Source organism: Schistocerca nitens, chromosome 3, assembly GCF_023898315.1.
Source record: "Schistocerca nitens isolate TAMUIC-IGC-003100 chromosome 3, iqSchNite1.1, whole genome shotgun sequence".
Taxonomy (NCBI): Eukaryota; Metazoa; Arthropoda; class Insecta; order Orthoptera; family Acrididae; genus Schistocerca; species Schistocerca nitens.
In genome coordinates this window covers 380,497,618-380,510,325 of record NC_064616.1, presented here as the reverse complement: position 1 = coordinate 380,510,325, position 12,708 = coordinate 380,497,618, and the positions used below count along the sequence as shown (strand labels likewise).

At 38.7% G+C, this 12,708-nt stretch overlaps 1 protein-coding gene across 5 annotated transcripts in view; it reads left to right on the top strand.

The window, feature by feature from the left end:
* The first annotated feature begins 284 nt into the window (after positions 1-284).
* The window catches only part of LOC126248316 (dihydrofolate reductase-like), a 103,758-nt gene continuing 91,334 nt past the window's right edge, over positions 285-12,708 (top strand). Inside the window, exons 1-2 of one of the 5 annotated variants that reach the window (XM_049949202.1) lie at positions 285-691; positions 6,374-6,529. In XM_049949202.1, coding sequence (XP_049805159.1) covers positions 636-691; positions 6,374-6,529 — 212 coding nt within the window. In that variant the 5' untranslated portion in view covers positions 285-635. The other 4 variants (XM_049949200.1, XM_049949203.1, XM_049949201.1 and 1 more) reach the window with 4 other exon arrangements.

Below are 12,708 nucleotides of genomic sequence, written 5' to 3'. Positions count from 1 at the left end.
AGTACGAACGTAGGACAACAGATGGTATACTGCATCTAATGTTAACTGCGCTTTTTAGTTGCTGCTTGCGATTTCTAGCTGCTACTAGTGACGGAAATCGCAGTTAGGCCCGATATCGTGTCACAAATAAAAACAGCAGTACGAACTTAGGCCGTCAGATGGCAGAAGGCGTTGAATGTTAACTGCTTTTTAGTTGCTATTTGCGACTTGTCACGGAAATAGCAGCTAGCCAATAGATTCACAGGAAGAAGTACGAAATTCGACCAACAGATGGCCTACGGCGTTGGACGTTAAAGACTACTTGGCACTCCTAGTTGTGTCACAGACCACAGTCTAACCTGTGGTTGTGTTGTGACTGAAATCGCTGTCTAGCTTCTTGCAATTTCTTGCTTTTTTTACGGACCTTGGCTCACCACTATAAACCTTGACGGTGCCGTGACGTGACATGAAGCGACGGCCATTGTTAATGCCGCTATTTGAAATGCATTGCAAAATGTTTTGATGTGACTGCCAGTGCGAATTCGTCTATAATCTTTTATTACTGCCCTATGTTGCAGTGTACAAATTGCAACTATATTTTTCCACTTTCCAAATGAAAGTTGTATTAATACAAACAAACGCACAATAACCAAAACATGCGAACAGAACACAGGAGAGAGGATTCTATTGTAACTATTACTGCCTGTAACCGGTAAGCCCCATTAGCTACAAACCCGAGCGCAACCGATCGATACTAAGATTTGCTGTCATTAGACAAAAGAGTAACTCATAACCACAGTTTATGTTAGACTGTGCTCATAACCTTCTTGATTTATAACCTATGGTTACTTCTAAGAGGTTTCTAATCTGTGGTTATTTGAGCGGGAAAATAATATTGTTTGTTTTGGTTTTGTGTTGTCCGTAAAGCTAGTAACGTGTAACAAAACTGATTGTACGCAGATAGTTTAAAAACTTCTGAGGTCATTAGTGTACGTAGATAGTGATTAAGAAGTAACATAAATGAAGTGCAATATAATCGTGGCAGTTGCTAATAATAACGGAATAGGGATTGGTGGTAAATTACCTTGGAACCTAAGGCAAGTTTTTACTGTTTGGATTTTATTAGACACAAAACTAATCCATGAAACAATGGATCCCGTATGTGGTGATTTGTGACCCAAATTTTTCTTAATCTGTTAAGGTCCAATAAACTGAACTGTACTTTACCAATCAGGGTGCTATATGTAATAATTCTTTCGCAAATAATTGAGTTGTTGGTTTTCCCAGGGGCCGTTACACATACATCATGCATGTACATTTTGTACCGACGTGTGAGAGACGAAAGTGGCAATAACAAATATTAAAATACCGGAATACGCAATATTTGGATATGGATCAATTCTTCGATATGGAGCAGCAAGGATGAGAATCATTTTTTTTTTGTTATAATACATTTACTTGAGTATTCAAGGCACAGGTTAGGATGTTCTTTTCAGCATTACAGTGAAGTGTATTTAGTTTCTGCATTTAAACCACAGGAAATGTGCCAGCTCTGAGTTTCCATACGGTTCCGTAATTGCTGCTGAATTTGTTGTTGTATTCCTTAGTCCAAAGACTAGTTTGCTGCAGCTTTTCAGACTCCTAAATCTTGTACAAGCATCATCCCCGAATAACTACAGCAATCTACATCCTTCTGAATCTGCCTTACTGTATTCATCTCTTGGTTTTCCTCTGCGATTTTTGCTCCCCCCCCCCCCCACACACACACACACTCCCCTCCAGTGATAACTTGATGTCCTGCCATCCGATTCCTTCTAAACAGGTTGCAACACAAATTTCGTTTCTCCTCAATTTCATTCAGTACCTCCTCATTAGTTAAGTTACACATCTAATTTTCAGCAGTTTTGTGTTGCATCACATGTCAAAATTTTCTATTCTCCTCATGTCTAAACTGTTTGTCATCCACGTTTCACTTCCATACAAGGCTGCATTCCAGACATGTGCTTTCAAACATATCTTCCGGACTCTTTAAGTCTGTATTTGATGTGAACTGATTACCCTCCATTAGAAATGGTTTTCTTTCCGCTGCGAGTCTACATTTTATATCCTCTTTACTTTTCAGCCATCATAAATCATTTTGCTGCCCAAATTGCAAAACCTATTTACTACTTTAAGTGTCTTGTTTCCTAATCTAATTCCCTTAGCATCAACTGATTTAATTTGGCTAAATTCAATTATCTTTGTTTTGCTTTTGTTGACATTCACCTTGTGTCATCCTATCAAGCTGTATCCATTCTGTTCAACTGCTGTTCCAAGTCCTTTGCTCTCTGACATAATTACTATTTCATTGGCAAACCTCAAAGTTTTATTTCTTCTCCCTGAACTTTAATTCCTACTCTAAATTTTTCTTTGGTTTCTTTTACTGCTTGCTCAGTTGCATATTGAATAATGTCAAGGATATGCTACAACTGTGTCCCACTCCCTTCTCAATCACCGTTTCCCTTTCATCCCCCTTGACTCTTTATAACTACAGTCTGATTTCTAGAGAACTTGTAAATAGCCCTTCGCTCCATGTATTTTACCCTTGCTACTTTCAGAATTTCAAAGAGTGTACTCCAGTCAGCATTGTCAAGCTTTCTCCAAGTCTACGAATTATACTAATGTAGATTTGCCTTTCCTTAACCTATCAGCATCAGTAGTTCTGACGGAATGTTGTCTGCTTGTGGAGCCTTGTTTCAACTCAGTTCTTTCACTGCTATACTGAATTCTTCTCACAGTATCATATCACCCATCTCATCCGTCATCTGCTCTAGGAGCCTTGTTTCATCTTAGTTCTTTCACTGCTATACTGGATTCTTCCCACAGTATCATATCACTCATCTCATCCTCATCTGCATCATATTCCAGTTCTATAACACTGCCTTCAAGTTGACCTCCCCTGTGTAGACCATGTAGATACTCCTTCCTCTTTCAGCTTCCCCTTCTTTACTTGGGACTGGTTTTTCATCTGAGCATGTGATATTCATACAGCTACTTCTCTTTTCTCCAAAGGTGACTTTAATTTTGGTGTAGGCAGTGTCTGTTTTTTTCCCTAGTGAAATAGGCTTCTAAAGTCTTAGATTTGTCCTCTTGTGATTCCTGCTTAGCCATTCTGCACTTCGTATCAATCTCATTTTTTAAATGTTTGTATTCTCTTTTACATGCTTCATTTGCTGCCCTTTTATATTTTCTTCTTTCATTAATAAACATCAGTTTATCTTGTTGTATCCAAAGATTTCTCGCAGGCCTTGATCCTCTCCTGCCTTCACTATTTCATGTCTCAAGAGTTACCCATTTGTTTTCTACTGTATTCATTTCCCCTGTCATTCATTGCCTAATGCTCCTCCTGAAACTCTCAACAACCCCTTATTCTTTCAACGTATCCAGGTCCCATCTTAATTTCCTACGTTTTTACAATTTCTTTAGGTTCAATCTGTAGTTCATTACCAATAAATTGTGATCAGAGTCCACATCTGCCCTGGAAATGTCTTACAATTTAAAATCTGGTTCTGAAATATCTGTCTTGCTGTTAAATGTATAATTAGTGTGAAGCCTTCTGGTGTCTCCAGATCTCTTCCACATATGCAGCCTTCTTTCGTGACTTTAAAAATAAGTGTTTGGGATGATTAATATTATGCCCTTTGCAAAATTCTACCAGGCAACTTCCTCTTTCATTCCTTTACCTATTCCATATTCACTTACTACTTTTCTTTCTCATCATTTTCCTATTATCAAATTCCAGCCCCTTCACAATGAAATTTTCATCCCCCTTAACTATCTGAATGATTTCTTTTATCTCATCATACACTTCTCAATCTCTTCATCATCTGCTGAACTAGTTGACATATAAACTTATACTACTGTGGTGGGTGTGGGATTTGTTTCTGTCTTGGCTACAATAATGCGTTCACTATGCTGTTCATAGTTGTTTACCTATATTCCTATTTTCTTATCTGTTATTAAACCTACTCTTGCATTGCCTATTTTATTTTGTATTAATAACCCTGTATTCACTTCACCAGAAGTCTTGTTCCTACTGCCACTAAACTTCACTAATTCCCACTATATCCAACTTCAAAGTATGCATTTTCCTTTTTAAATTTTCTAACCTGCCTTCTCGATTAAAGGACCTGAGATCCGAGATCCGTGTTCCAGTCCATAGAGTGCCAGTTTTGTTTCTCCTGATGATGACATCCTCCAGAGTAGTCCTCGCCCGAAGATCCGAATGGGGGATTGTTTTACCTCCAGAATATTTTACAAAAGAGGATGCCATCATCATTTAACCATGAAGTAGAGCTGCATCCTCTTTGGAAAAATTATGGCTGTAGTTTCCCCATGCTTTCAGTTGTTCACAGTACCAGTGCAGTAAGGCAGTTTTGGCTGATGTTACAAAGCCAGGTCAGTCAATCATTTAGACTGTTGCTACTGCAAAAACTATAAAGGCTGCTGCACCTCTTCAGGAACCATATGTCTATCTAGCCTCTCAACATAATTACATGCACAAAATAGTATTAATTTTACTTCCCAGTCTAATATTATTTGTGCAGGAATTATTATACCTCTGTTATTATATGCCAGAGATTTACTTTATATGTAGCAAATAATGAAGGTGCAAGACTTATGCAATTACAGATCTTAAAGGTGGAAGAAGAAGGTGCAGAGGGGGCAAAAACAGCTCACTAGGACTACCCTAAAAGGATGATACGTGGCGTTGAGATAGTCATAGTGAATATACTCATGATCCATTGAATTACGGATAACTGCTCTGTTGATGGAAGAGAACTTCTGCTGCCATGTCCAGTAATGTCATGTTATTGGAAAATCATCAGACACTGTACAGGCAAATGGGCTAAAATACGTTTACGGTGTACTGTGTGATACATGATGGGAAGTGCTTGACTATATTTGTATTCAATACAGATTGTGGGGAGAAAACTTGATGTGGTGACAGACTGATCTGTAGCGAAGGCTGAGGTTAGGTTGGAATGTGACAGTTTGGTTGAGAGTTGGTGAAGCCAAAGAATTTCACCACAAAAATATGACAACTCGTCATGTTCACTACCGATAATTCGTTAAGCGGGTAGAAACTGCATCATGCAATGTAAGAAAGAGGTAGACTGTAACTACTTTTTTCAGAAAATGATATGGCAGTTGAGCAAAGTATTGGCAATATACAGAGTAAAAAAATATGTTACTGTGGCTAGATTGTGGGTGCTGGCAGAGGGGGCACTGTTATCATCATGCTTGTGGAAGCAGTGTGTTTGTATTTGTCACTGTGTAATTTGTGTTCTTTGAGTACCTTGATTTGAGGGATTCTACTCCGTCAGTCAGCTGCTGTGTGTAGCACTGCATTCATGACTGATGTAACTCTATTGTAAGACCAAATAGATGGGCCATGATGCAGCTTTACCAGTCCCTATTTCCGTTCTAAACAACAACCAGTGAGCAACAGTGCCATCCAGAAAAACTACCTTGCTGCAGGGTACAGAAGCCATTTACCCACATGTGTACCTCTGCTAACTGCATGTTATTGGGTATACAGGTTACAGAGGGTGCAGGCATACTGCAGTTGGAAATCCGTACCATTGAGAAGTGGCCCCCAGACTGATGAGCTACATTGTGTGTTTGTACTAGCCAGTTGAAGGTTTTGAGTTAATTGAAAACTTCACATCTTGTTACGAGCAGCTCATCGTTCAGCAGGTGGTGGTGTTTTTCTGTGGTGAATGTTTACATGGGTTGCAACAGGGTTTTTTGTAGAATTGTCATTGTCACTCACATGTGAACGATACAGGAGGCTTCAATCAGATTTTTGCAACCATTTGTTCAGGTTACTTTTACTTTCAGCAAGACTGTGCGGCACCCAGTCATAGCTGAACAATGTTAGAATGGTTCGAGGAACACTCTCATTAAGCTGAGGTCACATGAACTCAATCCTGTTTAACACATAGCAAACTTTTGTGACTTGTGGGCAATGCTAAATCAAGCAATACCAAACTTTCTGATGTTGGCAAACAAATGTAATGTTTCTATTTATTGAAACACACATCCACTAACTAAAACAAATGTTTGAAGTGTGTCAGGTACTTAGTCACCATGGTGAATTACTCTGTATTTTAAACCTCTCTGTACAACTAGAGTTCTAATTCAGTTTATATTAAATATCATCTAAACTTCTCTGGAAGATAGTGCGCATAGTTTCATAATTTAATGTTGAGTACATATGAACATAGTTTAAAAGCACAAAAAGTGGTTATTGTAATCTAAATTTATCACTTTTGGACTTAGAAAGTTGTGATTGCTACATTATGTTGAAAAGCAGAATCACTGAAATGAATAAAAATATTCTTTTGTGCAGGAAGGAGCTGGCATATTTTTCAAAAATGACAAAGAGTACTACCGATCCACTGAAGAAAAATGCTGTTGTAATGGGAAGGAAGACATGGGAGTCTATACCAGAAAAATTTCGACCTCTTCCTGGTCGGTTGAATGTTGTATTGACTTGCACAAATAGGTAAGCTTTTGCAATTCAACTGTATTTTACCTCAGTTATAGCCCTTTTTTGTATCCCATACTTATTTATTTAATATTTTTGATGTAGCCTTCTTTGTGTGGCCCAACTTTTGCAAACATCATGCTTAAGTTAAACAGTGATGTCATTGTAATAAATATAAGTGATGTATGCATTTAGTAGTGGTCCATACATTCGTCTTAATATACAGGGTGTCCTAGGAATGTTGCGACAAACTTCTAGGGCTGATGGGGCACAACTTCTAGGGCTGATGGGGCACAGCATAATGATTGAGAATCATAGCAGCCCATGTCCATAAATGTTGTTGTACACAGCTAGGTGATGCCGTACATGAGAGTACTGGAGGGGAATGCCGCTTACTTGAAGATGTTCCAGCAAATGTGAGAGACAGCATGTGGTTCCGACAAGATGAGGAGCCTGCTCATTTTGGGCTGGCTGTTCATGGGCATTTGAACAAGTCATTCCTGCTTCAATTGATTGGGTGTGGTGGACTGACACCCTGGCCCCCGACGCTTGCTGGATTTATTGAGTGTTTATATCTTTTTGTGGGGAGCCATGAAGTTTTATGTATTGTGGTCCTGTTGAGTCTGAAACGAATATCATCAGAAAAATCATCTGCGCAGCTGCTACAGTCAAAGAAACTCCTGACGTGTTCAAGTGTGTCTGTCAGTCAATATTCCTTCGGTGTCTGGCATGCATGGCATCTGGTAGTGCAAACTTCGAGAATCTGTTGTAGCATTAGATGTGTATTCATGTCATACATCGTGTGTACTCATGATGCCCAATAAATGTTTCAATTGAACCACTCTTGTTTCTTTGACGTCTGTGGCCACTTACCCCTGACATTTGTGGCTGTAGGGTTGCTATGCATTTCTCAGTCCTTATGTTAGACCCCCAACACCCTTAGAAGTTTGTTGCAAAATTTCTGGGGCACCCTGTATTGTGTGTTGCTTAGAATCAATTGAGTGAAGACAAACACTTATTTTCTAGGAAAACTTTTAACTTCCTGTGGAACAGTTGTGTTTCACAACTTTTCAAAGTATGTGGCAGCTTGTTGAACCATATCTACTCATTAATAAATGGACTATCATCAGTTACTGTTTTAATGTGACTTCTGAAATTTTCCCGGCGTATTTCTTCTTCTTTTAATAATTTCCGGGTATGCAGCCGGATCCCGTCGACATTCTGCCACGATATTTCGGCCCAGAGACGTCCGGCCATCATCAGGTGAGTACACAACTACTGAAGAGCCCAGGTGCAGTCGTGGTATTTATGCCGAATCTCGCATTCGGGAGGACGACGGTTCAATCCCGTCTCCAACCATCCTGATTTAGGTTTTCCGTGATTTCCCTAAATCGTTTCAGGCAAATGCCGGGATGGTTCCTTTGAAAGGGCACGGCCGATTTCCTTCCCAATCCTTCCCTAACCCGAGCTTGCGCTCCGTCTCTAATGACCTCGTTGTCGACGGGACGTTAAACACTAACCACCACCACCACCACCAGAGAACGAACTCCATCCTCCTGAATACGAAGTCAGTGTCTTACCAACTGCACACCTTCATACAGTTGGTCCCAATTATATAATGTTATTTTTGTCGTACACAATTTGCACCGTACCACTGCACACACAATGGATGCTCACTGGTAACTCCAGGATGAGGTACGTAAACATTTGCATGTCCTCCCATCAAATCCATCTGGAAAACTGAGTCGTCATCACTTCCTGGTGAGTGAGATGTTTAACTCGTGCCCTATAGATGTTGACACGTGCTTCTAAGAGCATCACACTGTGATTATGTATTGTAATGTGACAGGGTCTGTAGTTGTCTTCTTTCATTATTAACCTCTGCTCTGAGTCCTCTAATTAATCTTTAATAGCATTCACATTACTTGGGAAGTATGTTTTAGCTGCCTTTTTAAATATGTGTACTGTAGTAATATTTTTCATCTCTTCAGACAATTTATTATTTCCAGAATGAAATTTCAATTTATTATTTATCCTCTAAAAGTGGGATTGGCAGGAAGTGCAAAATTGCTAAGCAAGAATGGCTAGAGGACACATAAAAAGCTGTAGAATCACGTGTAACTAGGGGAAAGATAAATACCAACTGAAAGTAATATGTAGAGGGGCTCTACAAGGGAAATGAGCTTGAAGACACTATTGTAGAAAGGGAAGAAGAAGTAGATGAAAAGAGATGGGAGATAGGATACTGGGAGAAGAATTTCACAGAGTGCTGAAAGGTTGAAGAGGAAACAAAGTCCCAATGACACAGGTTGAAAAACCTCGGAGGTCAAGAAGAATGTAATAAATCCAGTTCTAAGGAAAGCAGATGCTGATGTGTGAATATGACTGAATTATCAGTTTAAGTCATTGCTGGAAAATACTGATACAAATTACAAAAGAATGGAAAAACTGGTAGTAGTTGACCTTGGAGAAGATCAGTTTTGGGTTCTGGAGAAATGTAGGAACACGTGAGGCAATAATTGTAGGAGTTATCCTAGAAGTTGGTTAAAGAAAGGCAAGTGTACATTTGTAGCATTAGAGAGAGCTTTTGGCAACTCTGAATGGAATGTACTCTTTAAAATTCTGAAAGTAGCATAGATAAAACACAGAGAACAAAGGTGTTATTAACAGCTTCTGTTGAAACCAGACTGCAGTTGCAAGAGTTGAGGGACATGGAAGGAAAACAATAGTTGAGAAGGGAGTAAGAGAGAGTTGTAATCTGTCCCCCATGTTATTCAATTTGTACATTGAGCAAACAGTAAAGGAAACCAAAGAAAAATCTGGGGAAGAAAGTAATGTTCAGGGAGAAGAAATAAAAAGTTTGACGTTTGCCAATGATATTGTAATTCTGTCAGAGAAGATAGGAAAGGACATGGTAGAGCAGTTGAACGGTATGGATAGTGGCTAGAAGAGAGGTTATAAGATGAGTGTCAACAGAAGTAAGACAAGGGTAATGGAACATAGTCAAATTAAATCAGGTGCTGTTGAAGGATATACGAGAGTACGAGAGCAGTAATGAGTCTTGCTATTAGGTTGGTGCAGAAGTTCATAGTGTGGGTCCCCCCCCCCCCCATTTTGGTATTCCAGTTGCTATGGGTTTATTTATCGATCGTCATTTTTTGTTTGTAGTTCACTATTGCAATTTGAGTTTACATATTGTCATTTTATCATAGTGAGTGGAGTTGTTAGACATTAGGAAATGGAGTGCCAAGTGGAGAAATCAGAACATGTCTGACATATTCTTCTGTTTGAGTTCAGTAGAGGGGAGCGAGAAACTTTTACACTGTGTGTGGAGATAATGCCACTGGATAGAGCATGGCAAGAAAATTGTTTTGACAGTAGTGGCTCTCCATGTTCAGGAAGACTTTTGGTGTTCGATGAAGATCATTTAGATGCATTGATCCACATCAGTGTGCATGAGAACTTGCAAATGTTGTGAACTGTGATCATTCTGCTGTTGTGTGACATTTGCATGCACTGTAGAAGGTTAAAAAATTGGGTGTATAGTTGTCGTATGCTCTAAACCAAAATCACAATAATCAGCAGGTGGCTGCTTGCTCGTCATCAGTTGGTTCCTAAACAACACCAACCATTCCTATCCTGTATCATTACTGGTGATGAGAAACAGTGTCTTTATGCTAACATTAGGAAAAGAAAGGAATGGTTGAGCCCAAACAAAGCAGCAACTTCCGATACAAAGACCCGCGCACATCCACAAAAGGTAATTTTAAGCATCTGGTTGAGCAGCAACGATGTTGTGTACTATGAATTGCTTACCGGAGGTGTAACCATCAGTGCTGACATTTATTGTCAACAGCTCATATGTCTTGCAGACACAATACAAGAACAATGACCAGGAAGACTGCTTGAAGTGATGCTACTCCATGATAACACCCACCTGCATGCTGCTAGACCAACAAAAAACCCAATAAAGAGTTGGATTGGGAAATTGTTTGGCACCCATGTTATTCGCCTGTATGTGCACCCTCAGATTTTCACCTTTTCCACTCTATCAAACAACCTTCAAGGAACTTTCTTTCCAGATGAAAATGGGCTCTGAACATGGCTTGATGAGTTCTTCACCTCAAAACCACATGATTTCTACAGTCATGGAATTGAGAAGTTACACCAGTGTTGGCAGAGTGTAGTAAATAGTGAAGGTGAAAATATTATTGATGACCAAAGTCTCTATTATGTTTATCTGTTGTGTTTATTAAATTTATGGAAAAATGGTACAAACTCATGCACCAACTGAATATTTGGGCAGAAAAATAACTAATGATAGAGAAGCAGAAAGTGCCTAAGAATAAAAGTAAAGCATTTTTGGAACAGAGTACTCTGTTAACATTGAATATACATTGAAGTGTTAGGGTGTCTTTTCTGAAGGTATTTGTCCAGAGTGTAGCCTTGTACAAAAGTAAAACATGAACGATAAGCAGTTCAGACAAGAACAGAATAGAAGCTTTTGAAATGGGTGCTACCTTACAGAAGAATACTGAAGATTAGATGGGTAGATCATGTAACTAATGAGTAGGTGCTTTATTGAATTGAGGAAGAAATAAATTTATGGCCCAACTTGACTACAAAAACGGACCAGTTGATACACGTTCTGAGGAATCAAGGATTTACCAGGTTTTGTGTGTGTGTGTGTGTGTGTGTGTGTGTTGGATTAGTTATTTGGAGATGAAGAGACTTTCATGGGTAGACTCGCATGGAGATCTATGTCAAACCAGTTTTTGGACTGAAGACCATACCAACATCAACAACATGATCAACAATGTCAAAAGGCATGGATAAGTCTAAGAATATGCCTGTGATAGTCGTCCTTGTCCAAAGCTTCACATACTACTTTTGTGAACTCTGTTATGACTGATATTGTACTTCTCCCAGAACAAACTGTGCTTCTTTAGGTATGTTGCAGTTATACATGTAACTCATTAGTCTATCTTTCATGATTGATTCCACTGTTTCTGAAAACACTGACAATAGTGAAAGTGACCTGTAGTTTTCTATAGTCTGCATAACCTTTTTTTAGTATGAACCCAACTCTTGTTTCATGCTATTGATTCTCAGGAAAAATATGTAAGCTAAAGGACACACACAGTATTTTTGTTAACGAGGTTTGTTCGCTGTAAATGTATGCCTTCAGAACACAGGCTTGAACCTCAACTATTCCCACTGACTACTTATTTTTTAATTGATATATTGTCTTCCTGACTTCACGCTGTGTTTCAGGGAAACATAATTGTGCTTGCAGTGCAATTCATTGTGGGTGCTACATGTATTTAAGGAAGGTTTTGTTGCAGCTACTGTGCAATACCAGAAAAACACTCATTTATAAGATTTGTCAACTCATGAAGATCTTCTATTACTCTACTCCCATCTTTGATTTGTATGTCACTATACTTCTGTTTGTCATTTCTGGTTTCATGTTTCATAACATCCCATGCTACTTTGCTTTTATTTTGTGTTTTATATATTATTTTGTCATTGAATATTGTTTTTAAAGCAAGTGGTACCTCCTTGTATATCATTTTGTACCTGTGATAGTAATTTATATATTGTGGTTCAGTGAGGTGCATTTGCAAGGAACTGAGAAATTTAAATTTGCTTGGAGGAGTTTCTAATACCCGCAGCTAGCCATTTATTTTCCTCAGCTGATGCTGTTGAAGTGACTGTTTTTGGAAATGCCCCCTCAAAAATTAAACAGTGTGCAGGATTTAGACAACTTAGCATCCATGTTGTTTTTCATATACACTTCATCCCAGATTCAATTTACCATTGCTCTACAAAAAATATGTATTTTATGGTCTGAGGTAATCTGTAGGCTTTCAGGTTTTTGGGTTTTACCAAGCTTGTTTTTAGTTTTATTACCTGACAGTAATGATCAGGGAGTCCAAAATCTTTTTTTATGTAGATTACAGTGTTCCCTGTCGATATCTTAAGTAGGTGATCTAAGACCAATGCTGAAATTTTTATACCCTATTAGCAGTGTTTACCACTTGTGTCAAGCAAAAAGCATTCAGAATGTATCAATGGACCGCCAACATGGTTTTCAGCTTTAGAGTTAATTGAGTCCACCTCTTTTGTTATTATACTACACGATATACACTATGTGTCACTGTATATATAAAATCCTTTGCATTTCAGACACTTTT